This window comes from Caloenas nicobarica, chromosome 1 (genome assembly GCF_036013445.1).
Source record: "Caloenas nicobarica isolate bCalNic1 chromosome 1, bCalNic1.hap1, whole genome shotgun sequence".
NCBI lineage: Eukaryota > Metazoa > Chordata > Aves > Columbiformes > Columbidae > Caloenas > Caloenas nicobarica.
Window position 1 is genome coordinate 150,864,246 of NC_088245.1, and position 27,541 is coordinate 150,891,786.

Genomic DNA, 27,541 nt, shown 5'->3' on the forward strand with positions numbered 1-27,541 from the left:
ATTTTATGTATTTTAAAGCTCTTTCAACATTTGTTTTCTTGATACAGAGAGAAAGTTCAGCACAGCAGGCGTATGCTCTGCAACTCCAGAAACGAGAGCGTTTTCTAACAGAGCGAGAAACATTGCTTTTTAAACATGAAGCAGCTTTGGCTAAAATAAGAGGTGTTGAGGAAGAAGTTCACACAAAATTTGGAATAATAAAAGAGGTACAGTAATATATTTAACAGTGTTTATTGCTCTACATGCTATTTAACTCGTTTGTAGTTATCTTAAGTCATCACAGGTTTGCTGGATATTAATGCTTATTTCTTTAAACTGCTTGAAATCCTCAAATGAAGGGTTTACAGAAAAAGTACCGAACAACGTTGTTAGGTTTTTTGTATGGCTTCTGTTTCAGAGTGGTGCATTTAGTTGTCTGATGTGTAGGTACATTTTACTGTTACAATTTAGAAAACAAAGGTAACTTGTTTCTAAAATAGCAATAACTATATAACTAGTAATAGAGAAAAAAATTGTGGTCTGTCTGTAATTGTATGTAACCTAAATTAATATCTTTGTGTTAGCTGTGGTTGAAGTAGATTTCCTGGGGAAGGCTTTAAGACAAAAAGAGATCTTATAACTACTGCAGAGAGTATCAGCAGAAAAACACTCAAGAAGTTCAAAGAAATAAAGTATCAACCTAACTTCGGGGGTGTGGGAGGAAATGAAGTGGTATCATTTCAACAATGGAGTAACGTGTTCAACAACACTGTTCTTGTGGGTGTTTGCTATTGAATTTAGATCTTGTGAGAAGTTTTGGTTATTATCCAGAAGATTGCCAAAAAAGTCCTTGAATATGTGTACTTGGAGTGAAAACCAGAAACTGAGAAATTAAATTTCTTTGAAGTGTGCAGATAAACTTTTCTCACAGGCTGTTGAGGGAGGATAGATTACACATTGAAAAGGGGAAAGGAGTGTCAGAGGAGGGGGACCTCAACCTCAGGGAAGGAATAGATTAAGGTGTTAATTTAGATGTTTCAAATCTTCTGGGCTTTAAGAATGTTACACCAGTTATAGAACTAGTTGATAAAAAACAGGGAAAAATTAGTGGTTACCTGTGAAAATTTGTGGAGGTCAAATGGAGTATTAGAAGACTGAAAAAATGTGGTCCTATTCTTTTCAAAAGGGAAAGACTTGTACAGCCATCAGCTTAATGGCAGTTCTCTAAATAAATAAATAAATCCTGAAACAAGCTACAAACAAACCACAGGAAGCACAATGCAGAAAACAATGCAATAAGTAACTACTAGCATATGTTAATCATAAATTGTCAAATCAGGCTCATTTCCACTGCAGCAAGGTAACAGGCATTGAGAGTAGAGGAGTAATAGTTATATAAATGTCTGGACTAAATTAGAAATTCTTTATCCAGTTTTGCATGGCATTTTCATAGTCATATTAGGAAAGTATAACATAGATGTAATGCCATTGGTGGAAAGCTGTAGTGAGACAATAGTTTACGGTAAACTTGAAGGAATGTACACAGTAAATTCTGGAATATCTTTTCAATCCAGTATTATTCAGTCTTTTCAATAAGAAGTTTGATGGTGAGAAAGAGCACATTTATTAAATTCGAAGAAAATAGCAAGTGAGAGGGAATTTCAAGCATGCTGAAAAAGAGCATCAGGATTAAAATTGATCTTGACAAACTGAAAATATGAGAGGTATGATAAAAGCCATTATACTATTCTTAAGGTGTGAATGTACAGTATTGCACTTGAATAGAAATATCTGTAGAAATAGAGGATGATGAGCAGGTGCATGGGTTCAACATACAGGATGAACGTGCCCAGCTTCAACTACATAACAGGTTGCAATGAAGAGGATAAAACTAATATTTTTTTGTCTGTGACAGGAGAAGTAGTAGTAATGGAATATTAGGTTAAGTATTAGAAAATGCTAGATCTAAACAAAAATAGTTAAGTATACGGACAGGTGGATTGGTAAGACTGCAAATTTTGTCTTATACTGTTTGCTTCAAAGAAAAAACACTGCTTTAAAAAATTGCTATAAACAGACCGATGTCCCACACAGGGAAAGATACAGGTCCCACAATGCCCCTCATAACTCGGAAAATGCTTGAATGATTCCAGTACTAGAGGACTTAAGAACACACTAGGCAGACATTTGGCAGGAGTGAAATGATATAGCTGATTAAGATATGGATGACTTGACTTGGTTTGCTTATGGAAGTGAATGGCCTAGACATCCTGGCATCACCTACAACTTCATGGCTTAACAGACGAGTTGGCTCTGCTTCCCTTGTAGATTAATATTTCTATGCAGATTCTTCCTAGAGCATCTCTTGAACTTCAAATAAAGCTCTTAACTGTGTACATAGAAAGTGAAAGTGAAACATTGCACATGATGTGATAGGGTGCACTCAACTCTATGTTGGCAGAGTCTGCATGTGTATTGGTATGAAAAGGGGATCTGTCATTTCATGTTGTCATAGCCGAGTGTGGGTAGGTGCTTTAGAAAAGAATGTCATGCCCACAACTGTTTTGATCCTGTTGGCTGAAGAAGAGCGACAGTTGAGAAAAAAAGAATTGTAGATGTTTTTTTCTCTGTAGCTGGAAGTTACTGTGATTTTAGAATCATAGAATATCTCCAGTTGGAAGATACCCAAAACAGAGAAGGATCTCTTTAGGGCTTGCTTCCTTTAAACTTCTACTGTGCTTTATTTTTGTCATTTGCACATGTAGAAAGAAAGGATATGACTGAAAATGGAAAAGTAGAGAAACAGTGAGTGAATGAGTGAAGAATAGTGAATTCATGGAAGGGGAGAAATGAAAAATAGTAAGTATATAGAACTGGAATATTTTCAGTAAAATAAAACTTTGCTGTTTTATCAAATCTGAGGTACACCAGATGCACTGCTGTCCAGAGAAGATTAAATCTAAAATAAGATTCAGGGAAATGGGAAGAATAGCAGTGGGTGTGCAAGTTTTACTTAGCAATTCGTATGCTTATGCTATAAACCAGAGCACTAGCCTAAGAGATACAGGATTAGTTTCTTGCTCTGCATAATTCAGAGTGAGCAAAGCCAGAAAAACTAGTTGAAACCTCAAAATCTGCTGCAAAAGAGAATCACAGTTTTTCGTAATTATGTAAGTAAAAGCTTTTCCGTTAGTTTTACATCATAAATCTTTCCCACATTTCGCTTGTCTGAGAAATGTACATATTGATATAATCTGTGTTGGGTAGAATCAGGAAAGAATAAAAGCAATTGGTTGTGCACGTTGCTCTCAGTTTCTTTATAGATTCTTCTTAAATGAAGTGTGGATGTTCTTTTTCTCAGCACTGGTTAAACTTGCAAATTTAGTGATGAAGAATTATAAACTTAAACTTTGAAAGTTTGTCCTGTTCTTTTAATATTATAGTGGAACTTAGCTTAGAATTGTTTTTAAAATAGTCTCTTGTAAATCGTGTTTTTAAATTTGATATTTTATAGCAACACGAGGCAGAAGTTAAACAGCTGACAGAAGCCTTAAGGGAAATAACTAAAGAAAATAGAAGGCTCAAGTCATCATTTGACACCTTGAAGGAAATGAATGATTCTTTAAGAAAACAGGTAAAATCAGTTATTTCCTGTTATCAATAATTTTACAAGTTACAGTCAACAATTTGAAATATTTGAACAGCTTAAGTTTACCAGATTGATGATTTTTTTGTTTCTGTAACACGAGAATTGTATGAATGACTGAAGGTACTTTCCACACATTTTCTAGTACTTGAAATTTAGCCTCTCTGATCTTTTACAGTACAAAAAAAGTTGGACTTAATCCTCTGACCCACTAGCAACAGCTAATTGTTAGGAAGGACAAATCCATGTCCTCTGAAGCCAATTGAGAGTGGATGGAGAGAAAGTATTTTGTAAAATAATAGAATCCACCCTGTGCTGAATTGCCGTGCTGATTCTATTAAATAAAAAGTAGAATGTATATTTCTAACTTCGCTCAGTATTTTCAGTTATTTTTATAAATCTTAATTAAGGTAGTATTTTTTCAGTACTTCAACTGAGACAGTGGTTCATAGTAATACAGAGATTAAGAATTTTCATCTCACTTCACTGTTAAAATGCTGACACACAAATTGCTATCTAAACTTTTTGGCCATTGTTTATTCAGTGAATTAATTACAGTTCCGATAGTCTGGGTATGATAAAGATCTACATCAGAGCCTTATTCTTTCTCTTTAAAAAGGTCTGATCTAAATCCTAGACTGCTGATGGTTCTGGTGCAACCCATCTGTCTCTTTATTTCCCCTCACTATAAAAATCTTTGCATTTCTGTGCAAACTGAGGGCTTCCACGATAATCATGCTGTTGATTGTTGAATGCATAGAGCATGTTTCTTATATTTAAATGGAGGTTACAGTTTCCCTCATCTTTTCTCATGGAGCAAACTGGTTTTGCAGCGTGGTTAGTAACCATTTCATTCTGCAGAGAAGAAAACTTTCACCCTCCTCATTAACAAGACTATTAGACCATCCTTGAAATGTGTGCTCCATTTTTATGTCACTTCTTCATGAAAAGTAATAAAATATGTAGTGCCTGTGTATCTAGAGTGGCACTGTAGTGCTTATTCTTCCCCGAAAATGGAACAGTTGGGCTGCAGGTCAATGAAGAGCTACTGCTGTCTTATTTATCGTGGAATAGGTTGCCCAGAGAGGTGGCAGAGTTTCCTACCTTTGAGATATTCCATAGCTGTCAGGATAAGCTCTAGGTGGCTCTGCTTGCGCTGAGGAGTGATGACTTCCAGAGGTGCTGGCCGACTTCAGCCATTCTGTGATTCTGTGGTTTGTTGAGGAGGTTTCAATTGATTTGATTTTGTCTCAATGACTTGCTCAGGAGAAAAAAAATGGACTTAAATAATTTAGCTGCTCAGCAGCCTCGTCAAATTATTCCAATGTGATAATTAAATCAAGAAGTGATTTTTGAATTTACAGATAATTTAATATTTTCTAATTCTTTCAGTTAAGTGATGTAACTGAGCTGAACAAGAAGTTGGAAGGTCAAGCCAGAAAAGTACAAGCTCGTTTAGAGAATCTACAAGTAAGGTTTGTTCTTGCATGTACCTTCTTCCTTTATAGGTAGCAAGTGAAAGGTAATTCATTGTTACATTTTGTTGTAGAGGAAGCATGAATTTTTAACGGTACAGAAGTCTAAGAGTATATGTCAAGTAGTGCAACAAAGTAAACCTGTCAAGCATGAAAAAGTGATGGTAACATCAAAAATTGCTAAGGTAAGAACTGGGCAAAATGAAAGATTTACTTTAAAGACTACAGGGTGTTTCAAAAAGGTGGACTCAATTTCAAATAATACTGCTTTGAAATGGGATCCATCTTTTTGAAACATCCTGTATATTATGTATGTATATAGTGTATGTATATATTTTTTATATATGGTATGATGTAAGAAGATATGGTCATCCTTTATCTGTCAATTGAAATTATAACCTGCTTACACTGTAACTGGTTTCTTTTGCTGTCAGAGCAAGTCTTAAACTCATTTTGGTCGGTGCTAAAGTACAGCACTGTGCTTATGAATAACACCAGCTAAGAAGCATTCAGTCAGACGTATCAGATAAAGAATTTTAATTTTGTAAGACAGAGGTGTTTGTACTACTGTTTTGTTTTGGTTTGGTTTCTTTGAGAAATAGTCTTTAATGAGGGAAAGAGAATAAATGCTGTGTTCATACACAATTCCAAAACAGTCACCTTGTTTTCCTTAAAATATCTTCTTACATCACTTAATGAAATTGTTTCTGTCTCCATGTTGTTCCATTTAGTAGCAAGTCCTCTGCTAGTACTCTGCCAACATCTCCCAACTGGTAACGATTTTCTCCAGCTAGAAGCTAAACAGTTAAATGGGAGATATTCACACCATCCTACTTAATTAATCTACACCAGATGCCTTAAAACTGTCCTGTGTATATATAACCAACATATTTCTCTGTTTACATAGGTTTTAGTGTACTTTGATTGCAAGTGAAATATAAACAGTATTGGTAGTTACAGTCCTGAGTGAAGAGGAAAACAGTCATCTGAAGATAGATACAACAAAACTGTCAGAGTCTTTAGAGAACTGTTCACACAGCCTTTCTTCAGCTGCCTCTGGATATCTGTCATAGAGTATATCATTGCAGTGTAGAAGAGGGACAGAATGACAATTCGATGAAGTCTTTGTTCTTTTTTCTAACAATGCTAGTTACACAGTTAAATTTTAACAGTGGATTGTAAGCAATAAAGCAAAGGAGGTCTAATGCAGTGAAATGATTATTTTCACATGTAAAGGACATTAAAGATTTGCTTTCTCCTGTAATTCATTTGGCCACAGTTATAAAATGTAGTGATTCTGTATCCGAAAATCTTTTCCCAGGCCTTTTATAACCATTTCTCTAAGTACAAATAAATGATGTGTGTATTTTTTCACACCCAGAAACCATTACAAATAGTACTTGTTCTGCAGTGGGGAGGGAAGTGAGGTGTGAAAGGGAGACACAATGCAAGGTTCTTTCTGGATCTCCATAAGAAAGACATTGGCTTAATGAAACAGCTTTTTTTATAAGAGTAAGAGGAGGAGTATAGATGGTGAGTACATCTTGCATCCCTTCAGATGCTGGGAACCTTGCCTTTGTACATCATCAGAAACAGCTCGGGTGGATTTTTCCAGGGCACACTGAGCAGGTCCCATCCATGGAGAGAAGCTCCTTCTTTTGGCCATTCAAGCTACTATATAATGTTCTAACAAGCAGACAACTCTATTCATGAAGGATGTTCACAGGAGAGCTTTTTGTTGCCCTTTTAGACAGAGGCATGGCCAGGCAGGAGGCGAGATCACCGGTACCAAGTGGGAGCTGCCTGCAGGCTCCTGTTACAGGCTGAGTTTATCCTGCAGCCAAGCACAAGACAAACTGTGCAGCTGGTTGATCTGTGCAGCACAGCACAGGCTGTGGCTGCTTAGGTTAACTATGATGTGGATCTCTGGCTCCTCAATGTACTGTGGTGTCATGGTCAGGATTGCTATCTTCCACCCCTTAATCCACATACAGTTTACATTTCCCAGAGATATTATAAGTTACAAGTTATGTTAATAACATACAGCCTTCTCAAACCTCGGGTACAAGGTCCAACAGAGCAGACACGGCCTGTTCAAGATCACTGCTTCCTTGAATATAAGGTTTTCCACAGGCTCCAAATGCAGTAACTGAACTCGCAGATTTTATTAGGCATATCTTCATCATCCTTTAAATTATGCATAATATTTCAGAACTAATGTGCTCTCATATATTTCAGTCTGTTACTGTTTTGGCTTAGAAAAATCATTAACTTGAAAGCTGAAATATCTGATATTGTGGATGTATTACAGCTACCATTGAATTCACAAGTTTATGAGCTCTTAACTTTTCTTATGGATTGGATCTCAGACCAGCACCTTAGCAGAACAAAAACACAAGAAGAAAGAGAGAGCAGTCATAAACCTCTGGTTACCCAGACCTCCAAAAATACCTGCACCCAGGAAAGGTGTATGAAGGTAAAGTGATTTGGATTGTTTGCTTGTGTTAGTATGTTTTCGGATTTATGGGGTTTAATAATGATTCCGAGAATATAACAGGTAAGCCTGTTTTATACATGCTTTGGATATAGTAATTAAAACAAAATCACTGTTAATAAGTCAGTATTAATTCAGGCAATGAGGCATAATAGATAATTTGTAATTCTTAAAGTGTACAGATCGTTTTTAAGAAAAAGTATGATGTCTCAACTTGAGAGTTTCAACATTTTATTTCAAGTCACATTCGTCAGTTGATAATTTGTCTTGTGTTTGATGTGTGATACTGTACATAATTCTTTTTTTCTAAGGAGATGAATATGTATAATTTAAAATATTTTGATGTCTATATTAGATATTAAAGTTTCAATTTACGACTGATAAAATGTGATACTATGCCGTACTTTTAACAGATTTATTTCTTTCTGGGGATACCAAGCTTTGGAAATCAATGTGGTATTCAGAAAATCTTCTTTTACTGGTTTTCTTCATTATAATAAAGACTTATAGCCATTTGGGTTGGCTTTATTGAGGTTGCGCTCACATGATGTATCTCCACCTTTGCGTGTAAACCTCTGTAAAATTTAAAATTCTGTTACTTTTACTGGATCTGCCCAGTCAGTATTTGCATATGGAATTTGTTAAGCTCCAGGAGAAAGTCAGGAGGTTTTGTTTGTTTGTTTTTCACTTCATATACCACATGTAATTTTACTTTTGTATATTTTTACAGCTTTTGCCTATAGCTACTGAGCAACTCCAGTGGATGCCATTTGTGAATCCTAAACTACACGTGCCTGTGATTAAATTTATTTACTGGTCCATAAGACAGATAGATAATGGTAATCAGGTAAAAGAAGTAGTCCTCTTGCAGTATGTTTAATTTTTTAAAAAACTAAATTCCCAGAAGATAATGGATTTTGTGTTTTAAACACATGTGAAAAGTGGATGTTTTCAGGTAGTATGTATAAAAGAAACTCTTCTGTCTTTGCTAAGCATAAATTCATACTGTTTATCATAGATACTTGGCAAATGAAAAAATTAATTATTTTTCAATTTTAAATTTTGCATTGTGTATCTAAACATAGTTTTCATAAGTATGTGATCTCTGTTGTGGTGTCTAAGCATCTCAGAAATTATGTTTTTACATATGTTTCTACAAAACTTTCGCACTCAAAAATGCAATATTTTTAAGTTCACTTTATGCGTGAGATTTGTTGAAATTGATGGAAGTGTGTGGCAAAGTAGCAAAGGAATTTTGATTTTACTGTTTTCTGCTCAGTGTCCAACCACAACACATTCGTTACTCCATTTGACTAGACTGCTGTATGAAAATATTTAGCAGTATAATAAAGCAAAAGACAGTAGCTGTACTGTAAAGACTCAGTGTAGTGCATAGTGATGTCACTATTGCTTTTGCTAAAGCAAAAGGTAGGAAACTTTGTAAATATCTTGACTTTAAATTCAGTAGAAGTAATATTTCTGTGCAGTTTATGATGAAAAGTCTAATAGGTCTTACCTGGACAGTGTTCTTAAGGTTCATGCTTAGACCTTCAGTCTGTAAATAACTTAGCAGGACATAACTTCAGGCATCCATACAAAATAGAGTTGACTCAAGCTGAGCTGTCCTGGAACCAGAGGCAACTCCAATAAGAGCAGCATATCAGGGACCCTCACTAACTAGTCTCTTTGTGAAGTGTGTCTTGATAAGGCATCGTGATAATGTTCACGTGCTTTTGGAACACAAAGTAGTAGCCTATTCAGATGATGTTCTAATACATAGTCAAACCACTTGCGATTTAATATTTAATTTCTGGGGAACATATGTATCTCTACATAGTACACAGGATGTTAATGTGCTTTAATGTTTACACTAACTGTGTGCATTGTTTGAAACAGCATGCAACAATGACATCAACAGTGAGAAGGCTTGGTGAAGATATTTTCAAAGGCATAGTAAGTAAGGGAAAGCTGCAGAGTTCTTCTGAACAGTCTACAGAGAATAAATCAAAATCGGCAGCTTTCTTTAAGAGTTCCTGTATGCCTTTGAGGTTTCTGTCAACTTTAATTGTGCTTAAAACAGTGACACAAGGTAAGTTCTGAGTTTTTGAAATTTATTTGTTTATTTATTTCAGTCATGTACCTGGACAAAAACCATTTCAGTGATACTGTAGCATCTATTATGCTTTATTAGTGAAAAGTGGTTTTACTTGTGTTTTACTACCTTGTGAAGCAAAATATAGTGGAAACAAGTATGAATCTTGCAATTATTAATTTCATGTTGGAATTTATGTGTTGTTTTTAGTATGATGACTTCTTGTCAAACAAATTGACATTTCTGTAGAAGAGGAAAAGAGATGTTGGTAATTCTGTCAAACTGCCACTACAGCAGTGATAGGATTGCCAAGATCTTTACTGCATAGAGGGGCATAGCTACTTACTCTGTATAAACTGAAATAAGTAGCAGATTTTGCACAGTTCTAGAATTTCACTGTCCTGTTTAAGCTAGCAGGTTGTTTACCTGTGCCCTGAAATGCCGATCAGCTGCAGTGTCAAGTGTTTCTTTTCTGACATAGTTACAACTTTGCTGCATTTGTCTTAGTAGATAAATCTGATGTTCATAGGTATTTCTAATGTATCTGTAGTCACAAAGAGAAAGCTGCATGTGTAGTGGATTAGAATTGTTAGATTGAATTGTGATACCATGTATGTCCTGAAATTGCTTTGCCCCTTGGTCGAAGTTCGGTATGCAGTTTGTACTCCAGCGCTTACCTGTCTGCTGCTCCCCTCTTCTCCTACCAAGTCTGGCACTGCAAATAAAACATTGTCAACATTGAAATTCTCAGTTCTTGATATGATTGTCCATTCAGGTTCTACTGTTAAACTCATTTACAAAGGTACCGTGTTCTGTTTACTTAAAAATGTTTTAGCCTTCAAAGCCACCTGCCTAGCATGAAAAATCGCTTTTTTATCCAAAATTTTCCAAGCTTTCAAGATGCTATGGCAAATCTTGGTGGGGCCTTCTTTGAAAACAGATGTGATCTGAAAAGACTGTAGCATTTTCTTTAAAATGAAGACAAAATGGACTGTTTCTGTGAGCTCTGGCTGTTGAGCACACTATGAGAAGAGAGACAAACTCAGATTTTTAATGCTTTCCTTCCTTATCCTTTTGATGTAGAGATTGATGTACACTTTTCTGTCAGAACCTGGAGAAGAACCTTCAATCAGTCTGATTTATAGAGATATTTTAAAATTAACCGACACAATTAACTTTGGTCATTTAAACAAATTCATACCTACTTCTAGTTTATATATGACTTTGAAAACTTCAACAGTAGTACTTAATCTGAATTATGCTTGAAGGTTCTTAATTGGTAAATCTGCAGATTTGATGAGTAATCCAAAAGAATGTCTTATTTTGACTTCTATTATTAGCTTTCTCTTTTGATTTAGTTGTCTAAATTAAATGATGGTTTCAGTGATTGCTATGAAGCAGTTTTATTCACCTGTGCAAAAAGAGTTCATCAGCATAAAAGCAGCAGAGTTAATAAGTCCCCTCTGAATCCTAAATGCAATATAATTGCCACATAATATCAAGTTGAGCTTCTGACTCTATAAAGACTTGATTTTTTGTGTATTTATTCCTTTGGAAAAAAAAAATCAAATATCCTCTTAAACAATATAGTCCAGACAGCCTTCAGTGCCTGTTAGGAGATTATTGTATCTGAAACAGCTACATCCTTTTCAGCTGATGCTTCTGCCTTTTGTTAACCAAAAAGAATCGGGGGTGCATGACTCTTTCCTTTCACTGTGAGTTTTTATCTGTTTCTACTTTGTTCCCAGGGTCCTCCCACCTTTCACATTTAGCAGAAGGTGTATAATAGTAGTGTAAAGTATAATTCTCTACTTAAAACCTGTATAATTTTGTGCTGGCAAAGAAGCAGGGCAAGTTGGGTCTTCGCTACCTCGCGGGAGAGGGAGAAGGTAAAGGTTTCGAAGTAGGCACTATGAGTTAACAAGAATCAGATTGCGTCTGGGCAGAGTGAGAAAAAATGTGGAAAACAAAGAAAAGAGTAACTGTTGTCTTGGCTGATTTGTTAACTGCTGCCTTCAGTTGTGAAGCCTTTGCCGTCTTCAAGGGAAATGGGGAAAAAGAGGTGCTGTTACAGATCCCTTTTATGGAAGTCAGGCAGAAAACACTACTTACATACCATTAAGAGCAAGTGTAAGAGGTGATTACTGCCTACCTGCAGCAACTTAGGAGTACTGTGGTGCTGCATAACTGGGATTTTCTGCAAGAATAAGTTCTACGAGCATAGCATAAGAATGAATCTATCTATAACCCTTTTCCAACTGTTTGTGATACTAACCACTTATTTTTCCATTTTCAAAGACATTTTAAAAGCACAAATCTTTTTGATAGCATATAATTGTTCAGTGTGGTTACGATTATGAGTGATCCGATCTAACTTCAGAGATGGTCCTGCTTTGGGCAGGAGGTTCCAGACTAAATTATTCCATTATTCTATTTTTGCTATCTTTTTTTGCAGAATGGTTTTTATTTTAAAATGTCTTTATGCTTAACTGACTTGTGCTGTATTTATATTGTATTTACAGTAAACACAGGATTTAAATGTGGTAGAAGACTACCCTGACATCATTAATGAATATATATGGTATTTCAGCTGTTGGAGGGAACTATTTCAGTTGAGATATTTTGGTGAAGCATGATAATTACTCTTAAATCAAGACTCACATTTCTAGAACTGTTTGATAAAAATGATGCAAAAAGAAAGTTATTGCAGAGACTTATCCTAAGCAGATGAATGCTGTTGATTACAATGAATCACTTCAGCTTCTCGTGGTTGCTTTTTACTGCTGGTTTCTATAACATGGAAAGTATGATCTGTTGATAAACATATGTGGAATATCACTGTGTATGAATTTCGATCACTCTGACCACACGGCTCTAATCATCTAGTGATAAAGTAGCACATTTGGTTTGAACATAAATCCCATTTCCTTCAAAATGTCAGTATCCAGCAGGTGGCGCCGTGGTTAAACTTTTGCAACAGGATAAAATGTTTCCTTGTACAAAATTTTCTGTGCTCCAGATGATCAATGCTATTCCGAGATACTGAGAAAGATTTGACTTCAGGAAATTAAGAAAACTAGATTGCTTCACTTAATCGACATTCTCCGTATAATTTAGTGCACTCCACAGTGCATGGGTATATAAAATGTATGCACTGAAACTTGAACTACAGCTTTTTGTAGAAAGGAATGGGAGTAGTTGCTCTTATGAAAGTAATTTCTTTTATTCAGACAAATCAGCCCTTGACTCCTCTAACAGAGCTTTCCCAGATGTTGAAATCAACATCGTCTCAAACTGTGCAAGCTCATATTTTTTTTTCTCTTAAGCAAAATATTAGAAGGCCTTTTAAGTATCTTTTTCTTCAACATATGAGTCGTAGTTAGTATTTTTCTTCACTCACAACAAATTCTTAAGGAATAAAAACAGGCAGAGGATTTCTTTAAATTAAAAATAAAATTTAATCTTTTCAGCCATTTGTCTGCAACAGTAACTCAGGATAGCTATTCACATATTGCTTAATGGAACTATGATTATAGAAGTTTTATTGCTTGTATTCTGATATCTTTCAGTGGATTACCTGGCTCAAGCATTTGATTCCCTTCGCACAGACTTGAAGACAGATGAAGGGAAGGCCTTATTTTTGGAATACCAATGCATGCCTGTAATTTTAAGTCACTTAAAAGTATCCAGTAGAGGTCTGCTTTCCAGTGCTCTTGATGGATTACTTCAGATGACCATGGAATCTGGTAAATTGGGTAATTATTAAAAAAAAGTGTTGAAAACAGGTCAAGTAAGCATAAATAGAGCATAAAAATATCACGATTCTTCTGTATAAATAATGTAATCTAGTATTAGCGTTTGTATCACGTAGATTCATTAGAGACATAAAATGTATTTCTGTATTTTCTGTCTCTTTCTGAGTTGTCTTGTCTTCTCCCTCTCAGCATGTATGCTTTATATGTTGTCCTGGTTACTTTCTTATTTATTGGTGTCAAGTTTTTGGTGCTATTTTTGGTTTGGCTTTTCAGTTTATTCCACAGTTTTACCTTGCTGATGTCTTTCTTTTAAGCCAGGCTGTGCCATGAAAGCCATATCATGAAAACCTGCCAGCAGGTGGAGATAAAAAACAGACTTTATTTAAATTATTTTTCTAGTTTGGATGAACAGTTCGTCCTCAGTCATTTTTCAGTTTCTAGTAATTGGAAATACATTTCTGGAAGAGATAGTTATGTTTTGCTGGATTTTACTGTGCTGTAGCCCTATAAAAGGGCTAATAATCTCATTTGTCACAGAGCTTTTCCAAGTGATAGAGGCTGAGAATCAGCTGATAACCAACTGGATGAACACGAAAGTAGTGGGGCATTCCAGTACCATGTTGAATATACCTTGTGACTGTTTTTTTTTTTTAAAGATAAAAATCACTCACTGCCTTTTAGAAGAGAAAAGACGAAGGGGCTCTTGCTATTTTTTAAATGTATATTGTTATTCTGGAAGTGTTTTGTTGCCATACATTGTAGTGATAAAAATAGAAAGCATGTTTGACTTGGGATGCAACAGCGGGTTATGGTTGGACTCGATGATCCTGAGGGTGTCTTCCAACCGAAATGATTCTATGATTCTACGAATTAAAAGCTGTTGCGTAGTGAGATAAGTGGCAGAAAGATTTAGCTAAAGCTTTATTCTTCCTTGCAGACTCTTTTTATGACCATGTAGTTAGCATTGTCTTACAGCAAAGTGTTATTCCTAATGGTCATAACTATGACTGGTAAAGTGTTTGGGAAAGAGGTAGTTGTATGGACAAAAGTAACCTAAGCAACATGGATGGTGTCTGGTCTTACTTTAGGTACTGCCAGTGACACTACATCTTCTGTTACCTTGCAGTAGTTGTTCTGATACGTTAGATCCCTGCAGTTTGAAGAATAATGGAGATATAGAATGGTTTGGGTTGGAAGGGGCCTTCAAAGGTCATGTAGTCCAACCCTCCTGCAATGAGCAGGGACATCTGCAACTAGATCCAGAATGTCAGCTTCACCAGCCTTCGTCTGGGGACAGATATATTGTGGGAGACTCACGTTTTGCCCTGTTGCTTCTCAGAGAAAATGTATGTATATGAAATCAGGGAAGGAGGAGTAATGTTTAATTGAATTGACATTTAATTGAGAATTTATTTCGTGGCAACTGGATATAAAGCCTTATGTAGAGCCTTTCTCTTTGGTAGAATAAGTTGCCAATACACAAGTTATAAGCATGTTCTTCTCTTTTCTAATACATAGTGTTTTGCAAGAAATTTTTAACAATGAGAAGTAGTATTGTTGATGGGAAATCATATTTTCATTTCTTTGTGAGCTTCTTGTTAAAAGGTCATCAAAAGACAAGCTAGAATGTGGCAGTAGGTATTCTGAGGGCTCTCTGTGTTAGACTACCAGGAATTTATACTCCATTTAAAAATTTTACTGGTGTGCTGCCTAAATATGAATTCATAGATAGCTGTTCATATACTAAGCTATAGAATCAAGTTATTGAAAAAACAACATTTGACCGACAGACAGCAAAGTCTAGGTTTTTAGTTTTTCCTGTAAGATATGCAATCCTAGGCATTCTTTCAACTTGCTGCAATAATTTTCTGGCTCTGTAAGAGTATTCCAATATTTTTGTTCAAAAACATTACCTGTAGAGCTGAAGTGATTAGAAATTAAGTTTGAAAAAAAGCCAGTGCTTTATTTTTTTCCAGATATTTTCTGTAACTTAATTTTTTATGTTTTATTTATTTTGTGAAGTATTTTTGCAGATTCAAATGTTAGTTGGACTGAAGGATGTGAATCAGATATGAAATTGCTATGAGGCACTACTGTTCCCTGTAACTGCATGTACCTTTTGTTATAATAAGCAATGAATGCTAATGGTTCTGTACAGTCCATATCTGTCTGGGGTCCTTATGTAGGTTCTCTTCCTTGTAAGAAAATATCTTCTTCATGTTCCAGAAGTAAAACCTAGATTTCCCTTATATTTTAAGGTAAATTACTTAAGCTGCATATGAGCTAACTGGTATCACACCAGTTAAAGCTAACTTTAATGAAACAGGTTGTCTGTTTATAAAGACTCCCACAGAGCGGTGGGTGAGAGGCAGCTGACAGCCAAGATCTCTGTTTATCATGCCACCTTGTATGCAATGTGCCTGCATGTGTTTTTGGATGTTTGGGCACATCCATGTCCTTAAGGCTGTGGCTAACGATGTTAACTATCAGGGCTAGAGTTCAAGCCATAAAAAAATACTTCATTTAAAGATCAGTACCCCTTCAGTTCAGAGGCTAGTGAAACTCTGCTCATTAAGAATTTGGAGCTCCTCTATGTTTTCAGTGAGCTTATGTGTTCCAGTCTGAGGGAAGAAGCAGATGACTTTTTTTGCAGTGCACACCTTGGTTGTGTGAGGTACAAAGGAAGAAGCATAGGTTACTACACCAAATAACCCCTACACAACTTCTAGTGCCAGACTGTCTTTCAGGAAACCTGACTTGGAATCCCCAGGTCTGACAAGATCAAGAAAGTGTGAGCAGTGAATATTACAGATGGTTTCAGTGAATTTGTACTTTTGCATTACCTTTCCCATCCATGTCTTCATGACAAGGTACTGTGGAAGCAACATCTGAATATTCACTTAGATGACAAAACAGTGGAAAAAGTAACTTTCATCATCAGGCGTTTCATTCCTCCTCCAAAGACAAAAGGGGAGTAACAGCTTATTTTGACCCCCTTTGTGTTAAGAAGTCTGTCCATTTGCACGCTTAATGGTAAAACCATACGTCATAATTTCCTCCTTAGAGCCACAACATGGGCTATCAGCCTTCAAAGTGCTCTTTTTGGTTCATTGGTTCATTTGGTTCATTGCTTCTGATTCCAGGTTGCAACATTTTCGGTCAATACCAGGATCAGGGTTTACTCTTAATCTTTTTGATTTCAGGTTAGTGAGAGCTTACTGTCTTCCACAGGAACAATGCCAGTCTAGTAGATCTTGTAAACCAGCTACAAGCTCATTTAAAACTAACAGTAAAAACATGCCTCAGGTCCACAGCTTCATGAAAAGTTTGCCCAAGTTGACATGTATTCTGTACAAGAGTGGATAACACCAATGCGCCTGTTCAGCTAGACCATAGAAACACAGTGGCCTTAAGACCACAGGATTTCCATGAAGAAATGATTAAGATTTTTGGTACCCTTGGGAAGCTTAGCTGTGTGCGTTTCTTGACACTTAGATGCCTTATTGTAGCAAACAAAGCTCCAGAGCCCATGTTACAGAATATAATACAGTCACATTATTTCTTGGAAGGATTCGAGTTATGTGTATTTATCAAATTGAGATCTCAAATTGCATACATGTTACCAGACTACATTATGGTTCAGATATCAGAACTTGGAGTATTCCAGCTGCACAGGCATTTCCCAGACATTAGTGACTTTTCATGCCATTGTATAATTCTGAAGTACGGTGCCAGCCAAAAATAATCTCACCATTTTGTCCCAGTCATTAACGGGTTTGGAACTGTAACAGTATGTCACGGATACAGAATATATATATTTTTTCCAATCTTGTTTGCCTCACCTCTTTTACAAAAATACTAAAGCCTAAGGAGGGTGGGGAGGAGGGCAAAATATTATATAGATTACTGCTCTTGCAATATACAAAAACATTCATATTTGGAAGAAAGACTGACTTTTAAATGTCAGGGGTGAAAGAAAATTGAGAGTAGTTTCAGCCTGCTCCTCGGGGTATAAGAGTAAGAGGAGCTGCTAGGGTTGTTAGGCAGTAATTTCAGAGCTTTGTGTCAAGAAAGCTTCAATTTCAGCTTACTTTCATACTGTAATAGCCTTTTCGGTGTTTTGTTTTGTTGTTTGTTTGGGATTTTTTTGGGGGGGTTGGTTTTGGTTTGGTTTTTGTCTGTTGGCTTGGTTTTTTTTTTTTTGGTCATCTTCCAGTACTTCTGTGGATTCTGTTCACTACTATTACTGTTACTACATTTGAGGAAAGAAACTTTGCAACCAAGTGAAGTCCTTCTCTAACCATTTGCTTTGTGTTAGCAAATACTTGCTTCATTTAAACTATACTAGAAACTGGATAAGTAGCTGAAATAAAGGTGTAAGTTATTATTAGAGTAAACAATATAATTTTAAATAATTCGTGTTTTGTGTCATGATGTTTGGATGCTGGAGTGATTCTTTTCCTTTGGATGAGCTCAGTGGCATGAGTTGAAGTCCAGTTGGTTTAGTCTGCCCTCTTCAGTGGAAGTCATAGGTTGCTTCTAAATTCCACAGTTGGGAGAGTTAACAGCTCGTTTTGAACCTGACAGTGGAAAATCAACTCAACAAAGATATTTTATCCCTTTTCTCTTACTGCACTCTGGTAATATTTTTGTCTAAAAATGTCCATAGTGATGCATAAAGGTGATACACTTCAACCTGTTCAGCCTTCTATTTTAGGTGTTCTTTCCCATAGCTGATACATCTGAACACAGCACCAAAGCAGTGTTTTAGCTATATTTTCACTGTAGCTATCTCATCAGTGCTGTTTTTGTTTCATGGTCAGATGGGATGAGTGCCAGTTCAGATTTATCCTTTTCAATCTCTTCCTTGGCTCTCCATATGAAATACCGGGATTTCAATCCATGTTCATTTGCTGGAGGATGCCCATCTTTCCTTTGCTGCAAAAATTGATTGATAAAAGCAGAATGAAGGGAGCAAGTCCTGCAGTCTCTTTTTTTTTTTAGTGATGGTGGTATTTTCCTCAAATCTGGAGCTTCAGATGGGTACCATAAATTCAACTTGATCCTTCTTTTTGTCTTTGAAACTAATGAGTGGTCTATAAAGACATTTTTCTCGCTTCCCATTGAATAAAAGGGGAAGAGATATATTCCTGTTGATTTGACAGGGAAGAAAGATTTCAATACCAAGGCTTTTGAAGGTTTCCTTATCTTAGTCAAGGAAAGAAGACTACCAAGCCATGATATTTGGTTTAGTTGCATCTCAGCTATGAACCTGTCTGGAGAGAGAAGTAAGAACAAAACCTTCTCTGATAATATGACAGAATCACAGAGTGTTAAGGATTGGAAGGGACCTCGAAAGATCATCTAGTCCAATTGCCCTGCTGGAGCAGGAACACCTAGATGAGGTTACACAGGAAGTCGTCCAGGCGGGTTTTGAACGTCTCCAGAGAAGGAGACTCCACAACCTCACTGGGCAGCCTGTTCCAGTGCTCTGTTACCCTCACCGTGAAGAAGTTTCTTCTCATATTTAGGTAGAACCTCCTGTGTTCCAGTTTGTACCCATTGCCCCTTGTCCTATCATTGGTTGTCACTGAGAAGAGCCTGGCTCCATCCTCGTGACACTAACCCTTTATATATTTATAAACATTAATGAGGTCTCCCCTCAGTCTCCTCTTCTCCAAGCTAAAGAGACCCAGCTCCCTCAACCTTTCCTCATAAGGGAGATGCTCCACTCCCTTAATTATCTTTGTTGCCCTGCACTGAACTGTCTCCAGCAGTTCCCTGTCCTTCTTGAACTGGGGGGCCCAGAACTGGACACAATATTCCAGATGTGCTCTCACCAGGGCAGAGTAGAAAAGAAATCAGATTTAGTGTCTTGATACAACTCTGAATGTGCTCAGTGATAGATTTCCACAAATGCAGTGCTCTGACCACCTTTAAAATTTTGGGAGCAAAATGTATTAACTGCTGAATACTGACATGTTTCAATTTAATTGAATAACTTATAATGTATTTATTGCTAAAAAAAGCTTTTACCATTTCCCATTTAAATAACTTATTGCAATTAATGTTTAATAATTGAAGTAATAGTTACTTATAATCATCCAAGTTATTGTAATATGTCGCCAGTGGCTTCTAGGGTGTCGTCTTGCGCTAAAGTTCTCTCCCTATGACTACAAATTTACTTTCTCCGCAGATCTTGTTTCTAGGACAGTAGCTGCAATACACTATTCAAAAGAATTCCTCGATGCCAGACATGAAATGTTTTCTGGAAACAGTCTAGCATGACCTCAGCAAGAAAATTTGTTCTCTGGGTGTTGAAGAACATCACATCATTAGTATTCAATCACTCTTTAGTTGAATACTTGTTATATACAATTTTGTTGAATACTGTTCCTGTCTTGCTTCTCACGCAGATTACTCTGGTTTTTAACCTGTAAATCTGTTAAAACTGTTCCAAAGGATGTTGTGAGTTTATCGTCACGTATCAAAAATACCATTGTTGAACTGCCGGCTGATTCACGCCTGATTTGAGACTTGTGATTAGCAGAGACCTGCCTGAGTTTCACCCTTTGCACTCTTACACAAAGACAGCGTACATGTTAAATTCCTCCCGCAGTGATGGGTGACTTGTGTCGTGTAGATTAGTAGGTTCTGCTTTCCCAGCCTTATGTTCATTCAAGGAAATCAAAACTTACTTGCTCATTAGACATTACAAAGCACTGGCCTTTGCTTTAAATAAAGCTTACGTTTACTTTGTCTTCAAGCTTACTTCTGAGTATATTTTGCATTAGTGTGTGTTTATTCACAAATTGAGAGGAGTGCATATTGAAAAAAAAATCTCTAAATGTCTCTCTTATGTTTACTGTAAGTCAAGGCACATTCTGGTAGGGCTTAAGTATGGTTTCTTAACCATGTTAACATCATTTAAGACTTTCAGTAACTGCAGAAGTGAGCTGTATTTACACATTCATAAAATCTTCTAATTTTTTTTTTTTTTTAAGGAAATTTTCTGGTCACGGATAACCAACTCTGTGTCCAGGTTTACTCATCCCATAGAGAAGTTAATCAAGCCAGTGGAGATAAAAAGATTAAGTTTACAAGTAAATAATCACAACATCTTACTATGGAGACAATCTTTTTATGTGGACTCCCTGTATGTACGCTTTCTCTCTTCATTCGAGTTGGAATGTTTCTGTAACTAATGCGAGGTATTCCACAATTCACACTATTCTACAGGTACTTCTAAAAAGTCAATGATCAGACTCTATCAAGGAAACCCCAACCCACTGCTTTATTTTCTTCTTGAGTCTTAGCATTTTGAGACTTTAAAGGCTACGAGCAGTGAAGGTATAGAGTAAAAAAATGCCTGTAGGCTTAAAGAGATTAAAATGTAACTGTATTTTTCAACATATTATCTTTACTGGTAGCTGCAGGATTGAAACTTTTCAAAGAGGTTATTCTGCAGTACCAAAAGGGTAAAAATGTCAAGTCTATGAGTACCATACTAAGGTAGGATTCCTCCTCACCTGTGCGAAAGGCAGATGTGAAGTTATCCAGAGGAACCGTATTTGAAGCTATAGTGAAAGGAATGATTTACAGCTTATGTGAGATAAACATTGAAATACAAACCATTTAAAAGGAAATCCTTCCTCTATTATCCCGTCTTACCTTTGTGATTTTTCAATTCATTCTTCTGAAAACAGCGAATAATTATGTTGGATTAATAGATGTTTTAGTTTAATATTTTAATCACAGATAAATATCTCTGACTCTGTTAAATGCAGCCTGTGATAATGTTAGGACTGACCTGTGTAGCTGCCAAAAGCAAGCAAGTACACCAAAAGTTTGCACACATTTTTGTGAATTAACTGCAAGTGCAGTTTGAATACTTCGATTTTGATGAAATACACATTTGCAGGTTTTAAAAATGACTGCAGTAAATGGAATAATGTAATTTAATCGCTACTGAAGTCATAGTAGCCTTCTCTCTAATAAGAAAAATATTATTGCCATCATTTTTTTCTTGTTCTAGGAACAGTTTGTAACACTTAGCCATTCTGAATTTTGGACCTCTGTCTCATCCACACTAGAGTAAGAAATAAAAGGGACCATTAAATGTAAACTTATGTAGAGCCAAGTAGCCACGTTGTGAGTAAAGCTTCACTGTGCATTCAGGGTAATGCTGTACTTTGTAAGCAGCACACCATTTTGAAGGCAGTTGTGAATGCTAACTTTTTAAAGTATTTGATGCAAAAAGGAGTTATGTCAGTACTTGGATATATGCATCGCTTTTCAAGTCAGTTTAATTTATGAAATCTTTAGAACAGTAAAGTTTATTCAAGTAGGATCTTGTGTGCTCTTAATTACTGAACTTGCATTTTTAATAAACAGTTTACAGTTTTATAGTTTTCCATAAAATGGTTTAATTTAAAACAATTAAAGTATGATTTGATTAGAATATTTTTAATACCCTTTTCAAAATTTTGTATTTGACTAGCCGAACTACTGTACTTATTAGCCAGCTTTTCTCTATAACTTTCAAGGTGAATTTAGAGCAATGTCGTAATTGAAATAATTTCATAAAGAAAGGCAGAAAGGCTTCTTTTGAAAGTAGATAGTACAATTTGTGCAGTTTGAGTAACATCTATGATTTGTCAGAGTTCAGACTTTATTTACCTTCTTACTTGCAATCTGCCGTTACAGAATGACAGGTCCTACCAGGTTAGTTTATTTATGTAAAAGCTTCCTTATTTGAGTTTGTCATTGTGTTTTAAATACTGTGCTTAGTTCGGAGCTGGTTATTACAGGAGTGGAGATACAGGAGCAAGGGAAACAAGGCAGGTGAGCTCTGACAGAAAGTGTTGGAGTAAAGCTCTTTCAGGTGTAAAAGAGAGAATTGTGATTCCTTCAGTGTTTCTGGTAGTTCATTAGGCTTTTTCTGGCTTCTTGAACAAAGTAACCCATACTAGTGCATAGCTTCAATTTCTAATGGTATCTAGGTTATTTGTAAAATGGTGTTTTTCTCTCTCGGGTCTCATTAGAATCAATCTTCTATGGTTAGACCACGCTGGTTGCTCACAGACACAGAGTTCAATTAGCACATCGAAAGTTTTCATATTCTCATGTTTCTAATCAGTGACATTCCAGGGAAAATGTTTGTTGATTCTTACTGTATTGTCTTTACGTTTCTGCTATTCTAGCAAGTATGGTAAGTCTGGTTTTCATGTGTTTTTTACCTGTTGCCTTCTAAATGGGCAGTTCCAGCAGGGAATTTCATTAGACTACTGTTTTCATGCCACAGTCATTAATACACTAAATAAGCACAATTGCAAAAATCAGTATTTAAAACTAAAGTTCACATTTCAAGGCAAAATGTTTTGCTTTACTTTCAGCCAATTCCTTACACTACACACGTTCCAGTCCTCCTACTAACCCCGATCTTCTCCAACGTAATATCACGCGTTGCTTTATCATACGGTATTAAAATCTGAGTTATAACTGCTGTAGCATTTATTTACCAAGCAAATGTATCTGACTACTCTGACACAACATACCTGTAGTTCCTATACACATACTTACAGATAAACCTGTAATACACTTTATTTCATTTATTCATCTCCTTTAGTTCCTGAAAATATCTTTAGAGTCTTAGCGAAGGGCACATGTGTTCAGATTTCCTTTTTTTTGTGCAAGTCCAACATACATCTATTGCTCTGGCCATTCTCTCTTCGCAAAGTGCTGCTTCCTGACTTGTTAGGAATAACTGTTTAGCTCTTCTTGTCATAAAATTGAGGCATCGTTTCTTTCGGAGTCCTGCAGTCTGTTCTTGTGTTCCTGACTAAAGGACTCTTTTGGAATTACAACTTTGGGGAACTTTTTTTTTGTCCCTTTTATCAAGATAGAGCTCTCTCCTGAAAACCAGCATATTTGCCAAAGTGTGCAGCCAAAAGACTAATACAACATTAGCTTCTATCTCATCTTTCTTGTGCTGACCACAGATCACCTCACTGCCTCTTTTTTGTTCTATTTCTATTTAAATGGCTGGGAGAATTTTATTTTCTTAACAAAGTCTGACTTAACCTGACTTTTCATATTGTCCCTTTTTTAATAAAGATAGATTTTGACCTCCAAGGCATAGCTTTCTTTTCTGATATTTTCCTTGTAGGCTTCTTTTCATTCCAAGCATCTCTTGTGACATAAGTATTCCTGCTAATTTTCTAACCTTTTCTGCTACTTTTTTTTTTTTTGTGGGTGTAACCTCCAGTTGCCATTTGAGATTGACATTGGTCTCCCATATGCCCTGTCTGCACGAATGTCTTGCAAATCCTAGGAAACTGAAGAGCAATTCAGATTGTACTGAGGCCAACACATTGAGTGACCAGCTGAAATTGCCACTTGGGCTCTCTTAGCTCAGGGTCACCCCTGTAGGCATCAACACTTGAGTTGCCTTTTGCTGTCTGGAATCTCACCCTATCTCTGCTGTGCTTCAACCACCGGCACTTTACAGTCCTGGCTGTGGATTACAAGAGAAAAAGTTAAATTCAGCAAATGGTTCAAATCTTACACGTGACTGTATTATAGACAATCAGTTATTAGCAACATGTAAGTGATATTACTGTTTCAAGTGTTTCTGCTGTGGTACATAGTTAACTTTTGTATTCGTAAACTTTTTCACAGTGCAGTGACACTTGTATTGCTGTCACATGTTCTCCATTCTCCCAGCAGATCCTCATGCAATTAGAAATGAGGCAAAACTGTAATCGTTAATTTGTTAAAGCATGAACTTAAAACTGGCATTCCTGACAGTCTTCATTTTCTGAGATGGCATAGCTTTAGGTATAAACCAGAATTTTCTGGATAACTATAGCTGCTGAGATTTTATGCTGTGAGTGACTGATTACTTTGAGGGTAAATTTCAGATGAATTCTGTCAACAGTGATAAATTGTTCATTGTTCATTGCAGTCTACCAATCAAGTTAAGCTAATGCAACTGCAACATGCTGCAATTTTTAAGGATACCAGTGGAGGCTTTTGCAGTTTATTTTGAATTGTGCCAAGGTCTTGTCAGGATGGATTCCAATTTAGGTTTTCTAAAATAGTTAGTAAAAACAAAATATGTGCAGATCTAAACCACCACAATATTTTAAAATGTGAAGCTTATATTCTTTTAGTTCATCAGCTAGACATACATTTAAATTATATGCTTGTTTTGTACATTTTCCAATTACTTATTCTGCAAAAGCTTATCTGAAGAAAATATATAAGCAGGGTCACAAAAGTCCATTTAAATGTGTGCCTTTATCAGCTTGATTTCACATAATTGAACTTTGTGAAAGTTTAGAAATTATTTCTACTTTGTCTTAAAAGTAATGCTTATCGTTTATGTTGGTTTGTAAACTTCACAGTCAAGACATTCTTACAGCATATGTATATGTGTGTGTGTGTGTGTATCTATTTTTTATAATTAAATATTTTTAAGGAACCAGTAAGAGCAAGGCAACAAAGACATGTCCAGGTCAGTTGAATATGGTATTTGTTTACCCTTGGAAAACAGGAATGTAAAGCATTTTATGGCTATTTAAGGATATTTATAAGAATAAATTATAGGACCGCCCTCTTCATCCCAGCAGTCTTGTTACCTTCTCTCATGAATCAGAGCTCAGCTGAGTCAGAAGTTATGTTAAATGAGGGGTCTCTAAACTTATTTGTTGCTTGAACAGGCAATAGAATGAAGAAGGTTTCTTCTCAATTTACTTCTTGAATGTCAGTGTTCTCACACACACTTTTCTTGCCCTTCTGATAATCATCTTTGATAAGTAAGAGAGACTGTTCAAGTTTTTATTGTTAAAACAGACTTCATCATTGGTGCCATACACATTGGTAGGGCCCTTTCTTTTTCTTGCAAATAGGCAGTCATTTGTAGGAACTCTAGCAAATCGTGGAAGAATTTCTATACAGTTGTAGTTCCTGAGTGATAACATAATTTTTAGTCCTAGATTTTTCTTGCTTTAGAGAAGGTTATCTCTTCTGGCTATTTGTGTAAGAGTTTTTTACTTCAGACACTCCTAAGTGATAGAAATGTTTGGATACAAAGTACTCTTAAGATGGTAGGATTGCGTTCATTAGGCTTTGCTTATTTGCTGTTCCTGTTTGTAATTTTGCCACCTTTTCTCATGGATTTTAACAAGTTAGACTCACTGGGGCATGATGCCGTCATACTAGAAGAGAATTGCAGGTTAATTATTTTTCCAGGTTTAATACATTGTTGTATGAATTTAATAACTTCAAAGTTGTCATAGAGAGCAGTGGCTCAATACAGAGTGCTGAATCTTGTGTGCATGTCAGTCATGTATGCTAAATTTAGCACATACGGTGAACCCATCTAATGATTTTCTGCTTGCTGTAATTGACAGGTAGTAGCTCTGAGTTTTTGACGTCACAAATTCTGAAAAAAAGAATACCCTCTGCAGCGAAAGTAGAAAAATAGTAAAAGAAATATGAGAAGTGGTACGCCCTCAGTAACTATGTGATGGGGACTGTGTTTGCACACACCAAGGGCAGAATGCAGTCAATAATGACTTCTCTTGTTGGATTCCTGGTAAATTTGTTCAGTTCTGGGTTTTTTTTGGGGGAAATCAGCATTCCACTGTTCCCTTGCGATATTTGATTAAAAGGCATTTTCAGGTCAATTCAAACATATCCAGTAATTTTTTTTTATATGTATCTATTTTATATAGATATTTATTTATGCACATGTATAAGATGTATTTCTTCAGCATGAACCTTATTTTTGATCTTAAGGAGGCTGTGCCACTTTCTTTGTTCCTTTTAGGAATTCTTCTGTAACTTCTAGCCTTCAGTTCATTTGCTTTTAATTTCTTATGGTGTCTGCATGTCTATAGAAATGCAGTTGTAGGTCACTATTCCAGTATCCATGATGTTTGTCGTGACTTAGAAGTTGTCAATGGTACTTAATACGTCACTTCAGTTACAGCATTCTGTCCTTAATTGAAGACTGTAAGCTAAAATAAAATGAGAAATAGTATGTTTACTGACAGAGAATAAAAAAATATATGTACTTATCATTTTTTAGTATATTTTACTGATTACTGCTTACATTTCTACTTCACTTTCATTCTGGTTTTATATTCTTGTTACAATTTTGAGACAGCAAATTGTAACTGGAAATATTATAGTACTAAAAGTGGGAGGAGAATGTGCATAAAACCATAGGTGGATTGAACATGGTACAAAGAATGCAAGAAAACATGGAAGTAGGAATAAACAGAAAAATAATTTATAACCATTTATTGCCTTGATAATTTATGTCTCTTGGAGTAATTGTTTTGTGTTGCTTTGGGTTTTTTGCAAACCACAAAACATCTGCCTGCCTTTTCCAGACTTCATAGTACATCAGTTGACGTCTTGCTTTTAATTGCTGCAGGGTTGGTCCCTTGCTACCAAAGTCTATTATCCTGCATCTGTATAGTTTCCATCCATACATATTACATATTTGGTGGATTCTGCCTGTTGATTCCAGCCTTTCAAGTCAATTCTACCAAAAGCACCTCGACTGACAAGAGAGGAGAGATCACATGTAACCATAGATTCTCTGATCTGTGCTAAAGGCATTTGCTGTTTCTTGATCTCTTTGTCTGATGGTGTAAAGCAGCAAAGGCCCAGAGATCTCCTTGGCCTCACTGTAATGCTCGATAAGATGCACTCGGCATTGGGGGGAGTGACACTGGGTCATTTGTTGGTGTGGTCAAATGACATGCCATTGTTTTGTAAAAAATACAGGTTTTGAAAAATCTTCTTCCTAACATTAAGGTCTAGGAATTACTGGGTCCTCGCTAAATATTCAGTATAAATGCCCAGCTCTGAGAAAATTTAGCTATTTAGGCTCTCAAGCTGACTTTAATTGCCAAGTTATTTTTTTTTAAAAGCCCTGTTCCAAACAGTTTTCTGTAGCATCTCTTCTGATTTCATATCAGTAAGCCTCCTGAAATAAATTAAAACCTTGAATTCACTCCAAGGCTACTTGTTATATTCAATAAGTTGTATGTCCTTGGACAAGGAAAGGGAAAATTTTGAGCA

General features: G+C 36.1%; 1 protein-coding gene across 2 annotated transcripts in view; it reads left to right on the forward strand.

Annotated features, from left to right (window-relative positions):
• CCDC138 (coiled-coil domain containing 138) overlaps positions 1–27,541 on the forward strand; it is a 37,465-nt gene that overhangs the window by 7,455 nt on the left and 2,469 nt on the right. For both annotated transcript variants that reach the window (XM_065650857.1, XM_065650865.1), the window contains exons 6-13: positions 48–206; positions 3,494–3,613; positions 5,018–5,095; positions 5,175–5,285; positions 7,412–7,576; positions 8,325–8,441; positions 9,491–9,683; positions 13,256–13,432. In XM_065650857.1, the coding sequence (XP_065506929.1) occupies positions 48–206; positions 3,494–3,613; positions 5,018–5,095; positions 5,175–5,285; positions 7,412–7,576; positions 8,325–8,441; positions 9,491–9,683; positions 13,256–13,432 (1,120 nt within the window). The remainder of the gene's footprint in view (positions 1–47; positions 207–3,493; positions 3,614–5,017; positions 5,096–5,174; positions 5,286–7,411; positions 7,577–8,324; positions 8,442–9,490; positions 9,684–13,255; positions 13,433–27,541) is intronic.